Genomic DNA, 25,125 nt, shown 5'->3' with positions numbered 1-25,125 from the left:
ATAGTTTAGTTAATTTTCCCGAACTAGCATGACTACTAAAATACGCTATAGATGAGTCTTTTAATTCGACAAACGTCCGCTAGGTTGAACTTATAAATTAAATAAGCAGTCGCTTCGCTCGACCGGATAACTAACTCGGTCTTGCTAAGAATGCGCCCAAAGCCTCAAACTCGTGACATTACTTCAAGCCGTGAGAATCCCTACTGTTCCGCATACGTATCGAAAATAACTATTCTGTCTCCCTGCCATTAAAGTATCCTGAAAAAATATATCTCTACGCATTCGCAAACTAAAATATTTTGATATAGGGGGGGTATCGACAGTCACCTATCCAACTAACCTAAAATCCTCTTTATGAAGTCTTTCCAGAGTGTAATTAATTAGTCACTCGAATGAATCACGACAGTAGCTCTACAGATCGCACCTTTCACGATACGCGCATTACTATCAAATCACTATTCATCAAATCTTTCCAATCACAATATTTTTTTCTCTGTGTAGGGAACGTAGTCAATAAAAACAAGTATTAGTTGCTTTTAAAATAAATTTATCAGCTACATGTTATACAATTAGATAAAAATAACCGTATAATATTTGCATTGTAATTTTAAAGTACTAAAAATTTTAATAATATTTACATCCGAATTATAACCAAAATTATTGAATTATATTTTACATTAATAAACATTATTAAATTGATTGAATTACCTAATATATAACATTAATAATGACAATAATAATTATTATAATTTTTACCATATTTTTCTACTATAAAAAGCAAAATTAAAAAAAAAAACTATTGATCTAATTAATAAATTTTTCCAATGTATTTCTAAATAAAGAATAATTATAATTATCTCTAATACGTTTGATTTTTTATTAAAATTATTTTGTTTTTTATATAGACAATAAATAATATTTGATAACTTAATTATTTAATGAAATGAGAAAAATAAAAAATCAAACCGCATTTAATTGAATAAATTGAAACTAGTACGCAATCTTAGCTATAATTTAGGCATAGATTGGGGCGACGGTGGCGCCGTGAAAGTTTGAATTTCATCTAATGATTTTTTAGCTGCATGCTGAAGATCATCCATTCCACGTTTTGTTTTATTCGTTATGTCATCTATCTGACGGCGTGTTTGCGACAGCAATTCATCTGTTGACTTAACTGCCGTGTTGGCTAGATCCTTCATTTCCGTGTCTAGCTTGATCACCCATTCAACAGCTTGTCGTCCCTAAAATAAATCCAGCGAAAAAACAAAAAAAAACCAAAGTTGTCTTGTATTACTAGAACGGGAACATAAATAAATTAATAGTGAAAATCATATTGTTTTTTTTTACCATTCCAGCATTGAAAGAAATTCTTTTGGTTAAAAGATCTTCCATATATGAAGCAAGAGGTGCTCCCTGGACAGTAACAATGGCTTCTTGTTTGAGAAGTGTTTTATTTTTGTCTTGGGGGTGGGGAATGTAACGTAACGTTTCGCCGACATCTATGTAGTTACTGAAAGACAACTGTAACATATTGTAATAAACTATACTGTGGCATTAAATCAATAGTACAAATACGCTCATATTATTATAGAAATATCAATCGAAATTTGTGAAGCATCGCTGTGGAAATATTATTAAATATAACTTGATATTATTATTTGATATGTAACATCTCATGAGACAATTTATTTTAAATTATTGCATTATACCTTAAAAATACCCATGACAGAAAATTTGATGAGGAATATAAAATAGGTTATGTCTCAAAGAACGTTTAAATCTTCAGTAGTTTAATAATAAATGAATGAAATGAATTTTTAAAGGTATTTTAAAGTCGATTTTTCTGTAAGGTCATCCTAAATCAATGGAAATAAGAATTAGGGCAAAAATTTTATAGTGAAGTTGTATAGGGTGTCCTATGTAACGCAAATAAATTCAGGGGTAGATAGAAGGTGTGATTCTGAGACGGAAAGTTCTTTAGCATTTTTCAATCCAATGCACAGGTTACTAGTTATTAATGAGAAAAAGTAACCAATCAGAAGCGCGCTTTAGCAGAAGTAGAGTAGGGGTAACCACTTTTTTCAATTAATAACTAATTATCCATGCGTCGGATTGAAAAACGCTAGAGAAATTTTCGTTTCAGGATCGCAACCTCTATCTATCCCTTAATTTATTGCAATACTTTTGAGACACCGTATACATGTATTATAGTAGCCTCCAAGTTCAATTTTTAACAGTTGTTCTATGTTTTTAGTTTTAATGTAGACGATCGAAATTTCATTATTTTCTAGAACTGAAAATAATTTGAGGATTAATTGCAATATAAAGTAAAAGACTCTAAGCCCGATCGGTACCATTAATCGCTCACTTCGATTGATTAATGAGTTTTTATAATTTTTATAGAAAAAATTCCAGATAAAAAAATTATCATTGATAAATAATTAATTGTGAAGGTCGAAACATTTTAAAATTTGTTATAAACTTAAATGAAATGACTATTTTCAAAATCACTCTCAGGCCATGTACCTGAAGATCGGAACGTTTTTCGTGCAACGAAAATACAAAAAATTATGTAATTTGACTGCTCAAGGGGTAGTTGAGTGTGGTCTACAATTTTCGGCGGACATCCTAGTGCCCATGCAAAGCATTTCAAAAATCTAGTTCCAAATGATTTTTTACTTCTCATTTCGTTTTGTTATTTTCGTTCCGCGAAAAATGTTCCGGTTAGCCCTGGTTAAAAAACTGATTGAAAAGAATTGAAATTTGTCCATGCATTCTATATATATATTTTTTTTCAAACAAAAGAATTGAAATTATTGAAAAGAATTCGAATTTCATCATTTTTAATTCTTTTCAATCAATATTTTCAAGTATTTAGCAATATTTAGAGTAGTTAAATCTCACTCCAATGAAAAGTGAGTGAATAATGGGTCTTTTACCTTAGTCATTAAAATACTAGATGCTAAAATAATATAACTGTTTATTTCAAATTTATATTGATCATTTCGGTTGTTTACACTGTGCGGGAGTTAGTTACCGCATCAGTTATTGAAGTTAGTTTATTAACTGTCACGCATTTTTGACTATTTAAATATTATACGCGTATGTTAATAATTCATCAAATAACTCTAGTATTAATTGAGTAATTATGTATTCATGATATCATAATTGTTCTATATTGATCGGTCTATTTCCACTGAATAAGTAATTGTTATTAATTATTATTATAATTTTGACTTATCCTTAAATTTGTATCATAGGTGTAACGGTCAACGGAAAAACGAAAAATTTGATTTTTTTCTGATTAATTGTAATTTTTCAATACAAATAGCTATTTAATAAGAATATTTATTATTTGTTGAAGTTTGTATTTATTAACTTTTCAGCTCCGATGTTCCCATGAGCAAACTTGTATTCTAGTATAGGTTAAAAGTTACAGGGTTTCCGACTCGGTACCGATCTCAAAATAATTATACATGCACTTTTGTAACATCATAAAATTTTAAATAAACGTAGTAAAAACTTTTTAATAGCGTATTGTAAAGCTTGTTCTTTAAGTTATAAGATAGATTTAAAGAAATTAAGCTATGGCTTCTTATTAAAAAGTTTCTTTAAGGATAAATCCATAGAAGTTTAATATGCTATAAGTTGAAGAATTTTTTAATCACTATCAGAAAACAGGCAGAAATACTCGTAAAAAGTGATTAACAGATCAAGAAAATTAAAGCTCGTCACAAAACTAAAATATGCATTTGACATAATGCTGTGCTTCTTTAGTGAAACTAAAGATTTAATTTAAATTTTATTTAAAAGTTGAAATTATTTTGGGTAATGAACGTCATAAGATAATTTTAGAGCTGGACTAAAATTATACAAAATCTGAAATCGTAGACTATTTGGAGCCACACTTTATATTTTTCATATTTATTCGCATTGAAATTTAGTTTTCATGTTTGGGATTATTTGAAACGAGACTGCTTAAGACCAGCAGTAGTAGATCTACATAGAACTGAAATTTGAAATAGATTTCAGAAAACTTCTGATGATTTTGGCAAATCGTCAATCATTTTAGATCTGTGGTGATCTTGAAAGATCTCTACTGATCTCACCATATCTTCGTAGATCTCTTAAAAAGAAAGCCTGGCAACTATGAGATATTGGTCTCCGTATATCTGCTAAAAGTAGATCTAATTTTTGGAAAAATCAGATCTCTGTAGACCTACTGTAGATCAACATATATCTAAATTATTTTTTCAATCAAAATCGATCAATTTCAATTCGCTGAATTGTATTTTTCTAAAATTTCTTCTGAAAGTTTGATTCTTCTAAAAAACTTAATCACAAATTACAAAAATATTCACCAAAGACTATTATACTGCCAAACTCAGTAAGCATTAACTATAAATTTAATTAATCAGAATTCCTATTGAACAGACGGGTTTATTATATACTGCAAAACCTGTAACAATGTGTTCATAAACTGCAAAGACTTACATGAAATACAATGTTCTGAAGCAGGTGTAGCAGAGGCATTAATATAAGCGTAAGTCGGAGAGAACAACGGTTACAACTAGTGCTGGAGAAGGAGAACGAGAAACAATTGAAATGGGAGAAATATATATAGACATAGAGAAAGAAGGACGGACATATAGTATAGTGTTGAGTCGAGAGATTGCAGTAGGTTTCACGAGAAAATTAGCACCCATGGTATTGTATACCACACAAAAGTATATAACGTGCCAAGCATTTCAACATAATATTGGCAATAAAGTACTGCACTATTGTTATCATTCTTCAGACTTTTATAGTTCACCATCGAACTCCAATTATTTTTGCTAATTTATATATCGATTTAGCAATTGTAATATATAAATAGGTAATTCTCATATTTTTAATGACCAATTACCACAAATTTTATTGTGGCATTCAATTAACAGGGAGGTCATTAAAAAGTACACGGCGAAATTATTCTGTATTGTAATTCAATGGCGTCTTAGTGAAGCTGGACCATATTGGCCATCTGACGGAAATTGAAACAAACACATGTGAAAATTACTACGGCCACAGTAAAATTGACAAAGATTATATCCCAAATTACTGAAACCATTGTCCATTTTTCTATGGTCATAGTAATTATTGCTCGTGTTTATTTCTCACCTTGAACACGATGCGGAGAGGTTGTACTTTATAATGGACTTGTCAAGATCACGTGAATTTTTCGCATTAAACTGTATATATTATTTTCATATCACACTTACACGTTATAAAAAGCACATTAATCTTAGAGGAAATACTAATTAATAAGACTGATACTTTCATTAAGTTGTCCGATACGTATTATAATAAAGAAAAGTTCAATAAAAAATATGTATCGTGGACGTCAGTTAGTCCGTAGTTCAAAAAAAGTATGTGGCACAAATATCTCGTGAACGGCTTGACAAAATGACTTTATTTTTTTTTTTCACTGTCTTCAGAATTATGCAAAGAAGGTCTTTTTCGAAAATCACTACTGTAGTCCTTCTCGTTTTTTTTATAATAAATCATTTCTGTTAAAACCGGCACCATGTAAACAAACACACACTGTATCCATTTTTTTATTTTATCGGAAATTTTTTTTTTTATCATCGAACTTTACTGATATCATAAGGTTCTAATTTACCATCTGATGATTTTTTTTTATTGCCAACTGTCATAGAATTAACGAAATTACAAATAGAAAATACGACGAATTTCTTTCTAGATGTTTATTAAAAAATTTTGTAGTCAAAAATGAAAATTAATAATTTATATATTTTATTGTAACACGAACGTTCGAGGTGTACACTTTTGGATTTTCCAAACTTTTTGAATTTCCCTCAAGTGGCTAACAGAGTCATGTACCTGAAGATCGAAAGATTTTTAAGGGATGGCCTGCGATTTTCGGCTGACATGAGAAACATTTCAAAAATCTAGATCCAGTAGATTTTTTACTTTTCATTTTGTTTTTTTATTTTTGTTCTGCGAAAAACGTTCCAATCTTCAGGAAAATACAGTCCGGCATTGCTATGGCGCCATAGCATTTTAAACAAGAATAATTTATTCGAGTAAATTTTTTATGGTAATAATTGAAAGAAGTTATTTTATAGAATTATAAAGTAGCTTGGAGTTAGCATTGTTGCTTAAATTGTTTGCTGATGGTTGTAAGACACTAGTGGTTCTAATTTATAACTATTGTTGCAGAGTGTATCTACTAGATGTACGGCGCGTGACACATTTGCCAACGGCTATCAAACGGGCATCTTAATCGACGTGTTACATTGCTTATACTGGGCACGCTATCCTGATAGGGTTGGCTACCCAGTACACATCAGTTGACCTATCCAATTTGTCGAAACGTGTATCAGATAAATTATTATTTTTTTTTATTTGTTTTCCAGCAATCTGATAATAGAAATAGAAAAATAAAATAACCAATAAAAAATATCATATGTGCGGTTTTAAAAAAAATGAGTTTTAAAGGCGAACAGTCGAAATATTGTCAGTGAAAATATTCCAACAATAAAAAACTTAATTAGCGAAAATAATTGAAATATTTTAGCCTAAAGCATTTTTTAAATTATTTGTTGATAAGGCAATGTGATATTTTGGTGCATGTTTTATATTTCCGTCTATTAGCAATGGGTTAAAAACAAAAAAAATAAAATAATGACGTCCAATTGTTTGAAATTTCAAAAATCACAATTAACTTGAAAGCTCAAAGGAGAGTTTAAAACAAAAAAAAAGGATTTTTCTTACTAGCTTGTTTTATCTCAGTTTAGTTTATTGAAGATACACGCTGGCTAAAAATAATAACCTACAATTTAGAGGTTCAGTGCATTAAAAAAAATTACCCGTCACCCTTCAACGTTAGTATGACGTGCACGTACACCACCACCGGATCGTACAATTTATCTAAATCCTACGATTCAGTAAATTTTATTCTACGGTAGTTTCGAAATCATTTCCTTCATCAAAATGATCCAAAATCCTTACACTAAATAACAATACATACACAGAAAAACAAAAAGAATTTATTGGCACAAAAAAATTTTGCATTATAAATTAAATATAAAAATTTTTTCGAAGCGAGAAAAATTTTTTTGAGGCCAATTCATGGTGCAAAATATTACTTGCGCCAAAAATTTTTTTTTCGATGTATATAGTAAAAAAAAAAGTGACGTTTTATTTTTATCAATATAAAAATAACCTTAAGCTATTAAAAAACAAGTAGACACGTAGGTAGTGGGTCAGTAGCATTAAATGTTTATCATAAAATATTTTGAGCTGTAGAATCGTGCTTAGCGAGACAAGGAAGTCTACAAAGACAGGAGTAGATACAGAAAATACCAGATATAACTAGACTATAGTCTTCCTTAGTATTTTCAGTGGCATGGTCGTATAACTAAACGAGACACGTGTGCTGGGATAGTAGATACTCTTGGCAAGATCTTTTATGCAAAAAGTATATGATATTCGGTGTTGTAACCATCTTTTGAACAACTGTATTAACTATACAAAGTGAAACAAGTGAACAACATTACCAAACTAAAGTAACAAGAACAGCAACAACGGCAACAACGTTAGCATCCTTTTCCTCATGCTCTGGCTTAATCTAAAATTGAACGAATCCCGTGGGTCATGTGTTGGTTGGCAGTATAAGGGAACAGGGATAGTGATATTTTAGCTGCGTACACCAGGATAGGATATTATAGTAGCCTTTCGCGGTCAACTAGTGTAGTCTGTAGGATGTTGTGTGTTGTGTTTTGTATATATATGTACATATACTTCCGATGTATTCTACATAAGCCCACAAGTCCGGTTTGCTATACTACTCGCATAGCGCTCTAGAGAACCAGAGGATCGTTTTGCTGGTACACGGGATTTTCATCCCAAGAGAAAAATATCTTTTAGCATTTTATAGAGTTGGACAAGACGTGCTGGATAGAAATATGTATATGGTAAAATGGTATAAATAAATGGGGAGGATGTTAAAATATTATGGTGGAAAAATTGATCTATGTTTATATTTTATTTGAATTATGTGACTGTCATAATGATATAGAGAAAATGAGATAACACTGAGTATAAAATATTAGTCGGAGGATGCGAAATATTTCTTAATAGTTGTGTAAAATTCAAGAATATGACATGGTTAATCAAATTAGGGCAAGTGGGGTAAAATGACAACACTTTTTAGGGAAAATTCAGTTTTTTTTTATTCAAAAATGATGTCTTATTTTGCCCCACTCTTTCCTATGTCAATATTTTTTTTTTAATTTTCTTTTATCTTTGTGGATTGAATTGATATAGAACTAAATCGAAACAGATTTTTTAAAATAATTATGGTGGGAACCACAATTATAATTAATGGTGGGAACAATAATAATTTAAATAGAAAAAAATGAAGTTTAACTCGGAATTCAATCGCAATTTTTTTTTGTTACATTGCTTAAATTATGAGAAAATTTTCAAGTAAATATCTATATATATTTATGTATATATTAGAGATTCTGTTAACTCGAAATGATTCCCGCAGGATTTAGTTGATGGAGAGTCCGTTAAATCCACTATATTCCCTCGGAACTAAATTATTATACATCCGGTTCTCTAAATCATAAAAACAACGAATTGCATACACTGAGCATAGAATGCGCGATTGAACACAGGATATGCACTTGATACTTTTGTGTGGCAAAATAGAATATAAAAAGTTAAAAAAAAAAAATGACAAAAAGAATTCGACAAAAAAAAATTTGTTGGAATTTTTTTGTACTCGCGTTTTATCCGGTTTTTGTTTTTTTTTTTTTTTTTAATTTTTTCCAATTGAAATATATAGCCGACTGGTATAGTCCGGCTTAATGAAAAATAGTAGAACTCATCTCCTCTATTCTACTGGGAGCGAAAAAAAGGAGACCGAAGTTACGAGTAATGAAATTTGGTGGTGAAATGAAAATAAAATAAAAAAAAAAATTTATGATCGTATAAAATGTTTTTTTAATAATATTATACCAGGTATGAATTATGTGTGATTTGTAGTAATAAAAAATTAAAAAAAAAAAATAAATAGTATTTTTTTTTCTTTTTTTTTTCCAAGTAATAAAATTGTTGAAAGTTCATAATGAAAACATGTTTTCGTTAATTACTAGAAATTCATGCCGAGTTATTATTACACAGTTATTTTTTGAACTCGATGTAATTGTAATTACATTCCAACTGAGTTTTTTTAATTTCTAAAATTACTATTATTTGTTTATAAACTTAAAAAATTTATTTTTTCGTAACAAACAATTTTTTATCTCCAACTTATGGACTTTTGAAATCTAAGCCGTGACTTTTCGTTTAAAAATAATGCGAGGATAATATTTTATCTTTAATAATTATCGTGAAATTGGAAAAAACGTCATGTGGATTTAGCTCTAATTAAGAAGTTCTTAATGATATAATTAATTCAAATTGTGAAATTTAAGATAAGTGACATGAGATGAGATAAATATATAAAAGATAAATTTATCAGGTTGTGCAATAAAGACTATTAAATAGGTATTGTCTATAAAAAAAAAGTCCATTTAAATAATGAAGATAATAGATTATCAATAAAGTCAAATTTATTTTTTCTTCTTATTTAGGTCAGGTAGTTAATTTTGAAATATCGATACTGCCATTCTAATATGTCGTATCCCACCATTTGTATAGGTTTAGTCAAGCTTAACATTTTTAATTTTAAGTTAATTATAAGGAAACAATTAACGGCATGAGTAAGAAGGTAATAATGCATAATTTTTTTCTCTTCTTACGGCATATAATTCAAAATTATTTATTCATTACAAATGCATGTATTTTATGAAAACATGAAAATAAATTAGTAGGTTATACAAATGTAAACATAATACAAATAATTTTTCTTTGCCGACCGTGAAACGTTTTTATCGTCTCCTGAAGAATTCCCCAAACGTGGAATACGACATATGAGAATGGCAGTATCGATATACAACCTGTAAATTAATATGTTTACAACAAAACAATAGCTTGATTGATTCGTCAATATAGAGCTTTTTTATAGCATTATTTAAATAGAAAAATTAATATTATAACAATTGCATACCTCAAGCGCGAAAGCGCTAAGAGTGCCTTATGATCGATGGATTTTTTACTTTTTTATTTATTAATGGAAATTATTCTAATTCAAATGAAAATTCAAACAGTTATTGAAAATTAACCGACTTATGAACTTGAGGTAAAATGAAAAACTTTCGTTCGAGAGAATTGGTCCACCTCCGTTTTACAGGAGGCCATTTTCTCGCCCTTTTGGGCATACACGCGCTTCGTAATACCCCTATTATCCACCATAATATAATGATAATATATAGCGAAGTATTGAGCATAAGCTCATATTAGCTAGGATCGATGATCAGATCAAAGATACTTTTGCGTGTGGGTGCCGATCCAACAGCCACCACGAGTCCATACCTCTCTTGGGCCAAACACTACTACGATCTCAGGAAATAAAGAGAAGCTGGTCGAAGTGGGCTTGGAAAGGCCCCCCGTGGTACCAATATCCTGAACTGGTGATCAGATTGCTTCGAGATAATGGGGAGACGCAACTTCTCAATAAAAAGGGTTTTCTCCACTTATAGTCACTAAGATTTCAGACATGCCATTGTCACAAACTTGCCCTCATCCATCACTAAGTGATTCTCTAATCTTCGAACTTGTTGGACACCATGATTTTATAAAACAAATCAAGGTGAAGTTCATCCACTCGTGGAAAGGCGCATTAGTAGAACCGACTGTACCAATTAGAGTTTTCTGTAATTTTTCTATCAGTTCTCGGCAAATGTGATATAGTATAGGATAACTCGGATCTAACTGCAAAAAGAGGTACCAAGATTTAGGATTTAATTATTAAAAAATAATAGTTATTAAAAATTTAAATTTAATGGCTACTTATTTTCACCCCGTGTCAAAGACTGTACAAAATTACAAATAAACCAAATTAATAATATTTTCCGAATATAATCCCAAATATTTTTTTTTTTCCATTTCTCACTAAGCCGATCAATTCGAATAAAATAAAATATGATAGAGTGTTAATCGTTGGGCCATTTATCAAAATTTTCAGTTATTTATTCCGTTCTCTGGATGTTGATAAATAAATTCGTATATATATGTACATATTCTATTATACTGGAATAAAGTAATTACTCATCTCCCAATTAACTGGAATTAAACCGGCGTTCAATTATCAGAAACATACTGCGTTCATAACATCAATAGACAATGACATGAACGATGCCTGCGGTCACGTAATGCATTCTTGAAATATGAAGCCCGTGTTGTTTATGGTAACCAAAAAATAACTAAAAATAAATTTAGTGTTTTTTTGGTCAACAAACCAAAGATTTATTATTCAATATATCTGCATAGTGTTGCATCAATTTAGTACGAAATTATGCAAAAATTTTGTATTCCTCACACTTTAAATTTATATCCGATATCTTTTCATTTATTTGTTTTTATTGTATATTTTCTGAAGCCGTATATATTTGTTGTTTAATGTTTTGTGCAGCTGCAATAGACACAGCCCCTACTCATCGGTTAATTGAAATTTTTCTCTTCGTTGCACGTCAAACTCAATGTGTTTGCCAATCCCTCGAGTACTACTAACGCTCCCATTTCAGGCGTTTGCTTTTCATTTACTCTTGTTATGTCGTCATATACATATATATGTATTATATACATACTACTATGATGTTTGAGAATCTGTCGCATAATTAATATAAAAAAAAACGAAGAATGATAATAAAAAAAAAATTAGTTCTTATTTAATTATTCTTTAAAAAAAAGTTTAAATGAATTTACACTGAGTTTTTTAAAATTCTCTTTATATTAAAAATTTTAATTTTCATAAAACAGAAAAAGAATAAAAACTTGTAATGAGTTTTCTCGTTAACATATATTAATAATATTATTTTATAAATTTATAATTAACTACAAAAGCAGAAAGTAGTTGATTTTTTTTTCTTACTTTCGAGTATTTAATATTTTTTTTTCTTCCGTGGGGAAATGAAAAATAATTGGGATTTAATTAACGTGAAATTGAGGAGAGAGAAACAAAGAGAGGGAGAGAGTGAATGAAGAGTGGAGTTAGTAAACTATGTCTTAACCACATTGTTCAATGATGTTCGCCATTTAACGATATTCGAGCTAGTATTACCCACTTTGGTACTCGCCACCAATTCACTACGCTCCAATTTCCACTTGACGTAGTTCTCTACCCCATTTATTGAGAAGGACTTTGTGGTTGCGGAATGTTCGACAATGGTGTATGGAAAAGCTTTTTAGGTTTTCTGGTAAATATTCAATTTAATCGTAATTCACTTATTAATTATTAAATTTTCTCATAAATGTATGAATTTTACAAAATATATGCTCTATACACATGTACATAATTATAAATATTATGAAAACTATTAATTTGTATGAAACACAAAATTTTTTTTATGTATTAGTATAATTAGTAGAAAGGCTTAATTACCAACAACATTATATTGTATTTTATTATATAAGGTACCGGCGGGTAATAAGGCTTAGCTAAGAGAAATTTTCAATAGAATCGAAAATATTTCATTCAATTATCGAAATGTATCATTAATCTTTATTTCAATACATTAGCCATAAAAGGTAATGAAGTAATGGTAATTTTTACCATAAACAAACAAAAAATTATACTTTTACAAAAACCATGCGAATAAGCCTTATTTTACGACGATAGGGTAATAAGGCCTACGGGTTAATCAAACTGGAATAGTTTAAATATACTTAATAAAATTGGTATTAGAGATGAATCATCACTTAAATTTAGCAACAATACTTTTTAAGAGTCAGAAGACTAGATTGCTTTACTCAACAGTACTTAAAACTATCAGTATCCTTTTTAAGAGTCAGAAAACTAGATTGTTTTTAATAATTTCTTCTGAGCTACGACAGCATATGACGGATGATGAAATGTAGAAGACAAGGAACGTGGTATCGGGACTCTATAAATTTATCGTAACATCTCTATGCAAGACCCTTCTACTAGAGTAGCCTTTAGTGGAGGCGATTATTTTAAATATCATTTCTGTCACTTAGGCCTTGTACCCGACAGGCTTTATTACCCACGGGTACCCCATTTCGTAGGGATTTGCGAATAGTGTTCGAATGGAATAATCCAAAAACTTATGAAGTATTCGAAATATTCGTCAGTTTTCGAATTATTTATAAATTTTTGAATTATTTGTAGTTCGAAGTATTCTTATAAATTTTTTATTTGTTTGGACTGATTATTCATTAATTTTCCTACTATTCGATTAAATTCGGAATATTCTGTTTTTACTTCGACACGTAAAATTTGTAAGTTTAAATTAGTCGCACATTCCGAATGTTTGGTTCGTATTTGTGTCAATTACTTGTTATTCGAAGCATATATTTATGAATTTAGTTTTTTTTTTTTTATAAAAGAATATAAACTGAAGGCAAGTAACTGATTTCGGGCATGATGAAAATTGATTATTCGATTTCAATTCATGCAATTAATTTATTTTTTATAAGGAAAAAAATCCCCGATCAAAATATAGTTCGAGCGTAACGAAAAAAAAGGTCTTTAAAAATACTGTAAATTACTTGGTTCGACACAAATATTTTCCTAGCGAAATTTTTGTGTCATTTTATGCATTGTTCATTTTTTAATCGAACTCATGCTTATAATAATTAAAATTGTGGATATTTTAATTCAAGAATCAAATGACAAGTGATTAATATTTTTCACAATAATAATATTTATAAGTAAAGCTTTGAATATAATTTTTTTTGTTTGTGGTGATGGAAAATTTATAATATTAATTTTTTAAATTTTATATAATATTAATAGATTTAAAAAGGTCAATATCGCTTGGAGTACATCAATAACTAGTACCACGTGAAATAGAGTATGTCAATAGCTGGTGCATTGAAGCAATTTTTAAAAATCTATATAATTATTGGAAATATTACCGCACCATAAAAAGAAAAAAAATTTATCGAATATCTTGAAAGTAAAAAGGAAATCAAATGAAATATAAAAATTCAGTTAATATTAATTTACGAAATGATTAATCTGCATGTACGGATTTTTTATATTATTAAAGTTAAAACCTAATTTTTTATTAAAATTTTCATTTACTCCTTAAATTTAAAATTTTGACTTTACATAAAAATGACATTTAATAGAATAAAAAAATCCAAACCTACTGTAACGGGGCAGCTAGAGGTTCGACTACTCAAATCGGTCACGTCATTTCGGGGAGCCCCTCAGTTCACACACCACCCTTATCAACGAATATTCGCTACCCGGTTCACCGAGACTCCGAAAGAGGCCCATGGGTCAGTGTGCCAAACATCCTAGACGGAAGTTCAGGCGAGATCACGTGGATGACCCTTCCTCGGATTTTATAGCTATATAAGGGCGAGCAATCAGCGATGAGCTCAGTTAATACGCAGTTAGCATACACTTAGCATCTAGCAATCAGCTGGGAGATGTAGTGTAGGGCTGAGGACGCCTAGCGAGGTCCTTACTCTACACTCTCCAGCTCACTAAGCACACATTACTGTCTTTCTTTTGTACTAGTCAAGTCTAGTCAATTCGTTGTATTGTAAAGTCCGTTAATTTATTGCCAAGTCCGTTTATTTGCTGAAAAAGTCTAGTCAGTTTAATTGTTGTAAAAGCCTAGTCAGTTGATTTCATTTTAATCTATGTAATAAAATCTGTGCCATAATACCTAGTCGTCGCCAATAGTCTTGCAAAAGGGTCAATCAAGTATGTTGCAGTCCACGTCCAGAATGTCCTACGTAATTTGAAGATCATCGATGTAAGTCTACATGCAGTTAATTATAAGTTTGCCAAACGCGAAGTTATTTATATTTAGAATTTTGTTAAATTTTAATTTTGTTGAAAATTATATATAAATGTCGGAATTTCATTTTGGCTTGTTGATAAAAATGATTAAGACAAATTATTTAATTTGTTAAATCTTATTACAAGAAATAGTCATATTGTATAAAATAAATTCTTCAAACCGATTATGTTACTGATGAGATAAGACCCAGGATCTCCTACTTACGCATATTAATACAATAATTCTTTTGGTTTTCCCTTATAATCTAAATGTCCATATATTCAATAAATCACGTTTGTAAATAATCAGAACATTAATAAAATCAATAAAATAATATTATAATAAAGAGAATGACACTATAAAATAAATTCAGTGCACCATTCCCTCTATCCTGTAATCAGGCTGCGTACTCAGTCATACTAGGTATTTCAGAACCCAGTTGCTCATAATCGAAGCAGCCGGACAAGAAGGGCTGTCCGAATTTCCTGGTACGAGGAAGCCAGGGCAGACCCTTACACTACGCACCTTAAAGACGTTGAAATAAAAATGTTGTCTAAAGAGGGTCTACAGTCATTTTTGTCTAAACTTTTCTTTCAAACATATGGGCGATAAATTTACTGAAAATCTCAGGAAATTAATTTCTTCTATTAATATCTTTTGAATGATAAGGGTTCAGTTAAAGAATTTTGAAAGGGATCGTCTTAAGGGTGAGCGGAAACTTATAAAAATGAATCTGACTTTATGAATTGCGTCTAATGAACTCTATGCTGGTAACAAAGAGACGCACAGATTAGCGAACGTGACTGTAAACAAAATTTAAGCCACGTTTTTCTACATATATATTGAAGTGAATCAATCTAAAAATATATTTATCATATTAATAAGAATTTCTATTTTTTATAAATGCCCAACTTTAATGCATTCATTACGCCAAATAAATAGCAGAACCAATTTAATATGAATGCATCAGGCTATCTCGGCTTTTCGACAGTAGAGCACACTCAGCGCTTTCGCGGTCGTGAAGTGCAATTTTGAATGTCCAAAAAGCATGTTTGTGCAGTTCAGTAGAGAGTCTTTAGTGGTAGTGTGGATGTACATTTCTCCTCGTTTAGGAAACCAAACGACTAGTGGCGCCCACTATGGCAATTAAAGTCTCCGGGGAATCCCGTTTGGGTGCCGTTGAGTTCGCGAGAAATTTTCTAGAGAGTGAGTTGGATTAGCTTTACGGAATACTAAGTGTAAAGGCACCAGAAGGGGCATAAGGTTGGAATGATAATTATAAAATAGATAAAAATAAAAGTAGAGAGAACAAGTGAAAGAGAAAGATGATCATTATCCCCAGTGAGTTCAAAAGATGTTGAAAAAAAAAAAAAAAATAAAGTAAGTTATTCTCAAAGAAAAAAATTTAATTACTATGGGAAAACTAGGAAACCAATAAATTTACTTAGTGCTTATCATAATTTTAGAGTGAAGTGAAAATTCGTTTTTATCCTCATAAAAATTGAAAAACGAAAAAGAAAAAAATTATGCATCTTAATGTCAGCATTTGTGAATATAGAACTTACTCTCTGTTTGATAATACTGAGATCCTCATTAGATGTCCTTTGATTAATTATTCTTCTAATTATTTTATTTTTAAAAAAAAAGTATGTGGCTACAAAAGTTTTAGTGATTGAGATTCTTAAAACGGCTTTTAAATATTGAGGTGATTTTATATATTCATTAATTCATCTTGCGGTTACTTTCATATTCATTCTATCAAGTAATGCTGATAAATGAATGGCCAATTTACTGTCATTTGCAAGTAGACATTAACTTAGAAATATATACCTGAACATCGGAATGAAAATGAAAAAAATTTATATAATTTGACTGCTCAAGGGGTAGTGAGTAGCCTGCAACTTTTGACTGACATACTAGCGCCTATGCGCAGCATTTCAAAAATCTAAATCCAATGGATTTTTGTTTTCTTATTTTCGTTCCGCAAAAATCGTCTTGATCTTCAGGTACATCTTAAAAATTCATCTTTCCTGAAATCAGCACCCAGTATCAAACGGCAAAGGGCCAGCAAAAGTTAAAGAACAAGATCTCCAGTGAATTTTCTGTCAATTAGCACTGAATGTTGCGCTCTTATTGTAGTAAAAAAGCTGAACAATAAAAGTTGGCGTCTATTTACTGTCAAATTTAAGGGACGTCTGTTAGTTGCTCAGCAACTTGGAATTAAGCTTGTCCGAAATCTACAGCTGGTATCAAACGGGGACGGGAAACTTTAGCTGAGCAACCCTGGCTATCTAAAACTACATATAACATATATAATGATCATAATGATGTTACCATATACATATATTTGACTATGTAACATTCAATCATAGTCGAATTGGTCTCAATGTAAAAATAATTGATTTGTAACACATTTCGGCAAATTGGTTCGTTCAATAGATCTGTAAACGATAGCCGGCTCTATTACAATAGCGCATTCAGTAAAAGCAACGTAACACGTCTATTAAGATGCCCGTTTTATAGCCGTTGGCAAATGTATCACAAGCCATTGTAGATTCGGTAACAATAGTTTTTAATCAGAACCAGCAGTTTCTCGTAACCAAAATTACCCATGCTATTCACAGTACAATATTAATTTTTCACATCCAAGAATACAAAAATCAAACATTTACGATTAAAAATTCAAAACCCGAAACATATCACCGGAAACGAAACTATTTATAGAATATTTAATAAATTTCCATTGTTATCTTCATCATATATTTAGACATGCTTCCTGGCCTATTACTATGAATCCGTTAAATTACAAATATTTAACGACAGATGCAGCTAAAATTATTTATATCTTCAATGACTAATTCCCTATTTGATTAATTGATCAATCTTATCATTGTTTAATAATTATTTTTAACTCAAAAACTGAAATTTTCACCAACTTCAACATCGGCCGGATATTAAATTATTATTAATCTATAATAAATACTTACATTTCGCGTTCGAAGAACCATTTCTCTAGTTGCAGGATTAACTTCACTTTTTTCACTAGCATAATGAGTTTTTACATGTCCAAGTATCTGTAAAATAAAATTTAAAATTTACGATAAATAAATTTCTGTGATTAAAAATTAGTTATTATTATTTATTTATTTATTTTTTAGTTTCCAAATTAGAATAGTAAGTTGTATTAAATAATTAATGTGATATATGGTAATATGTGTACTAATATTAATTATAATGCTTGCATGTACTTTAATTAATGAATTTGCATTACTGTGCACCGAGTTATTAATTATTACGAACCACAATCTGCAAATAATCACGAATGAAATTATTTCCAGCTTTCATAATTAATAATGTTCTATAAAATATTTAAATATCAAAATTATTAATTATAATATAAAAGTTATAAAAAACTAACTATAATTATTTGGGTTAATTAATTTTGAATATTTAAAAATTTTATTTTCTCGCGCTTTATTGTAAGAACCATTTCAATTAGCTAATAACTTTGATATTATTAGTACCTACTGAATAATTAAATATAAAATAATGTATGTATAAATAAAATATAAACAGAGAAATTATTCTCGTTGAAAATACAATGGTCAGGGGGCCAACATGGTCGGGCTCTACTATTACATCATAGCATTTAAAATAAGAATAATTCTCTCATGTACATATTTAATAATTAATAAAATTTGAATTTAACTAATTAGCAGGGAGTCAATTATAATTAGAAGTGAAACTTTTTGTCTGTAAAACAAATTAATGAAAAAATAATATGATAGCGCATGAGTCAGTAGCTCAGACTTTTAACATTTTACAGTAAAAAAAATTAATACAATAGTAAGCTTACAATTTTTTAAAATGCATGTATCTCATGAACAAAGCACTTTAGCAATATAAGTGTAATAAGAAATTTCGTAGAGAACAAAATTTCCTAAAAGATTGGTTCTCTGAATATTTTTCGTAAGATGAGCCGTTTCTTCACTATTAACAAAAATAAATGAAAAAAGTAAAAAATTGACTTTCGGAGCTGATATAATCGACATGGATCAAGTTAGATCAAAGTCGTTTTATACACTTGTAAAAAGCAACAAATATTCTACAATTAAAAACTGGTTTAAAAACGAAAGCTTAAAACCGGGCTAAGTTATTGTAATTTAAAAGAAAAGTTATTAGATTTACATGCTTTTTAAATAGGAAAACTTTGATACTTGAGAGGAAGTACTTAAAATTAAAATTAAGAACTGAAATTTTCCGGGAATTTTGCTTTCAACATAAATAACAAAATTTTCCTGTGTCCGCTAAAAAAAAAAATGTTCGTTTCAAATGAAGCACCCTGATTGATATATATAAATATATGTAAAATACCCAGCGAATTGTATATTAAAAAATGGTAGATAAATATATTTAATGTGCATCATCAAAAGAAATTATAATATCGTATATGTTTATATTCAATTTGTAAAGATAAATGTGTTATTTAAATATTATTTTAAAAATTCAAACGAATACACAACTGACGTTTATAAATTTGATCTTTTTTTTTAGATTACAAACAAATGAAGAAATAAAAATAATGTTCAATACATAAAACTGGCTAAAAGCTTTTTAATGGATTTAATTCCTTTTAATATGGATTCATCAATAATTTAAATAACTAAGAGATAAAGTACAGCGGAAATTGCGTAAATATTACAATAAATATTTAACGATTCGGAATTATTGGGTATTACTTTATGCAGAATGTTCTCTTCCTGTACTTATGATAATTAATAATGAATTAGTAATTACAGAAACCAATCAAATAAACTGTATAAACTGGAACATGGAGTACATATAAATTATTTGAATCATCATTTATACCTATCTATCTACATACATGCTTTTAATTATTTTGATAATATATACGCACTGTAATTGCTGAAGCGGACGAACGATAATTTGACAGTTAATTATTTCAAATTCGTTCGATCATAGCTAATTTTGAATTTATATAAAATAAAATTAATTAATATGGAGATATTGATTACATTAAATATGTAATTTACATATTAACTAACTTATGTATTGCACAACTCAATTGTGAAGCAATGAGATGTAATCTGCTAACGCTTAATCGGTCACAGCTGATTTACTTACGTAAAAATCATATTTACACATTCGAATATTCTCAACTAGAACAAAATTCATATCATTTGAAAGATAATGTATTAGTGAATTAGAGGGACACAATTTCAATTTTAATAATAATTAATAAAAACTTAAAACTGACGATTCACGAAAAAATTCAGCTGCCATTTTTTTTTAAATTCTTTTAAGGTATATGTTATTAGGCCTCGGGCAATCCCATATCCGGCAAACTTAGTCGAATCCAAATTTCAATTTTTCTAAACTGAATCAAACTCACGAATCTCAGGACAAAAAGACTGGGATTCGAACCCACGCCTGGCCAGTGATTTAGTTCGAAAGGCCTAAGAGGACTGCAAATTTTTAACAAAACACTAATGACTAAAATGATGAAAAGTTGACAACAACCTACTACGCAGATTGCCGCCAGGTTAAATGCAAAAGTTGGCATTCCCATAAATTGACGATAACTGGACGCCAACTTTCTGAGAAAGTTGACAGGAAGTTGCCTTCAACTTTCTCGGAAAATTGACTTGTAGTCAACAGTTACAAAGGCTGAAATTGATGACAAGTTGTCATCAATTTGATCGCAACTGATTGAAACCATCTCTTCGACGAGAAAGTCTATCAAATAGCAATTTTGTCCGCAAGTTGACGTAAACTTCAAGCTGACACTTGACGCCAACATTTCTGCAATTCGTTGGCGAGCGCAACAGTTGATGTCAAATTGTTGCCAAGTTGAATGCAATAGTTAGGTGATTAAAAATTGCCAACAATTTGACAAAAGCTTTCTTTCTCAAGTTGCCTTCATATTGCGGGTGCAGATTGTTGCAAACTCTCTTAGAAAGTTGAAGCTCACTTGCAGTCAATAGTTGGATAGACATATGGTGCCCCCAATTTGACGGCACATTGACTGAAATTGTTTCTCCGTGACTTAGTTGCATAGAAGCTGGGGTTATCTTGGTAGCTATCAGAATAGATAAAAATTTTAGTCGGTAAAGAAACAAGACCAAGTCTTCTGGTTAAAAACTCAGTGCTAATTAGTTGCGATCAAGTTGAAGGCAACTTGTCAACAACTTCAACCTTTGTAACCGTTGACTACAAGTTGCTGCTAACTCTCACAGAAAGTCGGTGGCAATCTATTACCGCAACCTGTCGCCAATTTTCTGGGAAAATTGAAGGCAACTTTCCATCCATGGAATGTCAACGTTTGCCATCAACTTTCTCAAAAAGTTGGCACCCAGTTGTCAACTTATGGAAGTGCCTTTTACATTAAACTTGGCGACAAGTTGCAGTAGTCAGTTGTCGCTAACTTTCTGCCAACTTGGCTATCAGGGATTAATTTTCTGTATTATCACCGGAAATCTAAATATTCGGGATCTGTATGATCGGGACTTGAGTAAAAAACGTCCTCGGGTTTAATAGTTCAGTCATGTTTTGTAATCGACGTATGAATATTTTTTAATTGCTGGGTAACCAAGCATTCAAAGCTCAAAAAAGTGATTTTTTTTAGCTTCATTATAAAATTTCAAGGGAGGGAATATTATACTTATTACCTGTCAGGGGTTAAGCGCGCATCTAAAATTTAATTATGAAAAAAAAAAAAAAAGATATAATTGTTTTTTATTTTTTTTTTTTTTTGACGTCTATCTAATTTAAACAGCTTACGCTCTTTGCTTAAAAACTTTTATGGAAAAATATGTACTTGACAAAACTTACAAAAGTTTATAACTTATTCGACTGCTGCGCGAAAATATTCAAAATGTAAATTTAAAAAAAAAATTAATTAAATTAAATTTTTTTAATTTCCCGCTAAAAAATTGCAAATTTTCGAAAATTCGGGAAGTTATTGGTTTCAGTCCGATTTTCGAAAATCAAATTTCTAAGAGATCTTGACGTTTTGAGATTCTAGGAAGCTATCCTGACTAATTTAACGATGATGTCCGAGTGTGTGTATGTATGTATGTATGTATGTAAATACCTGTAACTTTTGAACGGATAAACCGATTTTAATCTCGAAGGTGTTATTCGACGCGGCTTGTCAATATCTAAAAGCTGAAAAAAAAATTGAACTTGATCGGCAGGGCAAAGATATTCCAAAAATAAACTTTTTTCAAAAATGTTTTTTTTGGATAACTTTTTATGTGCTCGATGAATTGATTCCAAAATCAACTGGGCTCTGAAGCTTCATAAGTCGCGTCGAATACCACCTAAATTATAAAAATCGGTTAATTTGTTCGAGAGATATCGTTTGAGAAAAAATCATTAAAAAACGTTTTTTTTCGAAATCAAAAGCATACAAAAGTATTTTTCAAGCTCGAAGAGCTCGAAAATGTATCTACAAAAAAGTTTTGAGCTCAAGGAGCTCGAAATATGGGGGACGCTTTGGGGCTGGCCCGCAGGATCAACCGCCAGACCGATTTTTATCTACGTAAAGAACTCTAATTATATATACGAATGATATTCAATAAAAGTTGACAAATTAAAGATACTTGTGGCTCTATAAACTAATATATAATAATCGAAAATAAAATCAACATTAGAAAATCAGAATTTAATTAATAAAAACTTTGAATTAATGTTAAAAAAAAAATATGATTGTCTTAGTCAGTGATCAGAATATTTAAATGGAAAAAATTACAATTTTATGAAATATTTACTCGTTATCAGTAAGATTGTAAGTGTGGATAAGATTCACACATGAATATTAAATTCCGAATATAATTTAATATGCACTGATGACGAAAAGACGCACGATTAATAATTTGAATGAGGTCAAAGGTCAATTAAAATTCAAAAGATATTGCTACAAATAGTTTTGTATAACAGAAATAGTTCAAAAGAAATTATTTAAAGGCTCAAATCATAGAAATTATTTTTTTTTCAAACGGATCAAAAGCCTGATAGCAAAAAAAAACCACCATTTTATTTCGTAAGCGATTTCTTACAAATGCCAATAGATCTAGTTTAATTTTTTACAAAAGATTAGAAAAACTATTTTCCGACTCGTAGTAACCAATTATAATTTATGCAAACTGTAATTTTGAGGCAAAGTTCCAGAACTCGAATAAAATAATATTTAATTTTTTTATTGCAAATAAAAATAAAAAAAAATGTTCTGTCTTTCTGATAATTAAATTTAACTTGAAATGATTTAAAAAATCGAAATTATTTTATATTATATTTTATAAATCAGAACTTTTGATATTATTTTCTTATTAAATTGTAATTTAATATGATTCGAGAGTTCAAATCATTTGAAATAATTTTAAATTGTCTGAGGAACTAGAAATTGCGATACTAATTTTTCATATAAGGTAAGAGATCTAGTACCCGATCACGGTTAGTCCTAAATACTCTGTTTTTAATAACCATTACAATAACAACTAGTTGAAAATAACCTGATACAAAAATGACCAGGCATACAATAATATCTTTGTAATTAATATCTAAGTACAAAAATAACGCGATACAATAATAACCTAATAATAAAAACTTTCGCCACCATTTCATATCATTTTTTTTTATTCATTTATTAATATCAGATTTATGTCATATCGATTGGATATTAATGTATGCAGATATTGTTAACTAGATATTTTAGTATATATTTTTTATTTTTATGGTTATTTTTGTATTTAGCAATTTTTGTATCAGATTATTTTTGTCATTGGATATTTTAGTTTTATGGTATTTTAGCATGGTTATTTCTGTATGGGAAATTTTTTTTGTAATATTTTGAGCGGACGCCCCCGATCACTCATGTACTTGTCTATCTATATTTAATGGATTTTATTAAATATAGATGTACAAATACTTGGAGTAATCGGGTACTAGTTCTCTGATCAGGTACTATGTCTTTTACACCGAAGAGAAAAAAAAATTGTTTTCAAGTATCTGTGTGTTTGAATCTCCCTGAGAAAATTATTTGTTTAATCTTAGTAATAATGTACTCATCAATGTACAACCAAGAATATTTTCTTAAAATAAGTATAAAAATTCTTAAATCAAGAAAATATTATTTGGTTGGAGTATATTTTTACTAAGATTAAACAAATATATACTCGGGACGATACAAGCACGCAGATACTTGAAAACAGTATTTTTTTTCTTTTCAAGTACCTTGAGTCAATTAAAAATGAATTCAAGAATTTGAATAATTTTAAATAATTTCAAATCATAAAATATTTATTTATTTTATAATTCAATGATATAAAATGAATCGTCAATAAATTTATCCTCTAAAGCAAAGTAATTCAGACAATTTAGAAGGTTCAAAATTATCCAGAGTTACATCAGCTCAAATTATTCAAAATTTTATTTATTAATCAGAGTTTACTGTGACAATTTGCTAGTCTTAAATTACATTACAGAATAAAATAAAATAATAAAGACTTACCGCTTGTGCTGTTCTGGGAAATTTGAATTCACTAACAACAAGTCTGTGCGTATAAAGTGTACCATTAATTATTTTTCTATCAATAATATCAGTGCCAAGTACAGCTTCATTCAATGGGTTAGGATATTTTTTTAACGCCGCTGCCACGACTGTTTCCCAAGGGTGACTAAAAAAAATAAATAATTAATCAATCAATTAATTAAATAGTTAACAAACGTTACTCATATTTGTTATCATCACATTCATTACTTATTAGTTCATTGTTTTTTTTTTTTTTCAATGCGTCACCGGACTCAATTTATTTAACAAACAATAAAATAAATTTATATTCATAATTATATGAATGTTAAATCAATTTAAATGAATAAAAAAAAAACTAAATTGAACTAATAAATGAATGAGGTTATATGCGCGGGTTAAATAATAGAAAATATATTTACTTGAATGTATGTTCAATTGTCCAGATCTTCATTATTACGATTTATAAAAAGACGGTAGTATTTTAATTATTAAATTATTTATTAAACAAACGCTTACACTCAATTATTATTTGTCTATATATTTATCAAAAAAAAAAAAAAAACTAATTATCTTGTTGGTGAAGGATGAAGGTGATGAGAACACGAAAATGTGAATGAGAGCGAACAAAAAAATGAATTACAT

The 25,125-nt window shown here is 29.5% G+C and overlaps 1 protein-coding gene across 1 annotated transcript; it reads right to left on the bottom strand.

The window, feature by feature from the left end:
- Positions 1-530: 530 nt before the first annotated feature.
- Positions 531-25,037, bottom strand: LOC103568787 (protein slowmo). The gene is made up of 5 exons (XM_008545757.3): positions 24,903-25,037; positions 24,463-24,628; positions 17,918-18,004; positions 1,348-1,521; positions 531-1,241 (listed from the first exon to the last, which is right to left on the bottom strand). The coding sequence occupies exons 1-5, from the start codon at positions 24,932-24,934 to the stop codon at positions 1,008-1,010; spliced, it is 693 nt and encodes a 230-aa protein (XP_008543979.1). The 5' UTR covers positions 24,935-25,037; the 3' UTR covers positions 531-1,007.
- Between the last annotated feature and the right edge of the window lie 88 nt (positions 25,038-25,125).

Source organism: Microplitis demolitor, chromosome 6 (assembly GCF_026212275.2).
Source record: "Microplitis demolitor isolate Queensland-Clemson2020A chromosome 6, iyMicDemo2.1a, whole genome shotgun sequence".
Taxonomy (NCBI): domain Eukaryota; kingdom Metazoa; phylum Arthropoda; class Insecta; order Hymenoptera; family Braconidae; genus Microplitis; species Microplitis demolitor.
Note: the sequence above shows the minus strand (reverse complement) of the source record. Positions and strands in the feature narration are given on the sequence as shown.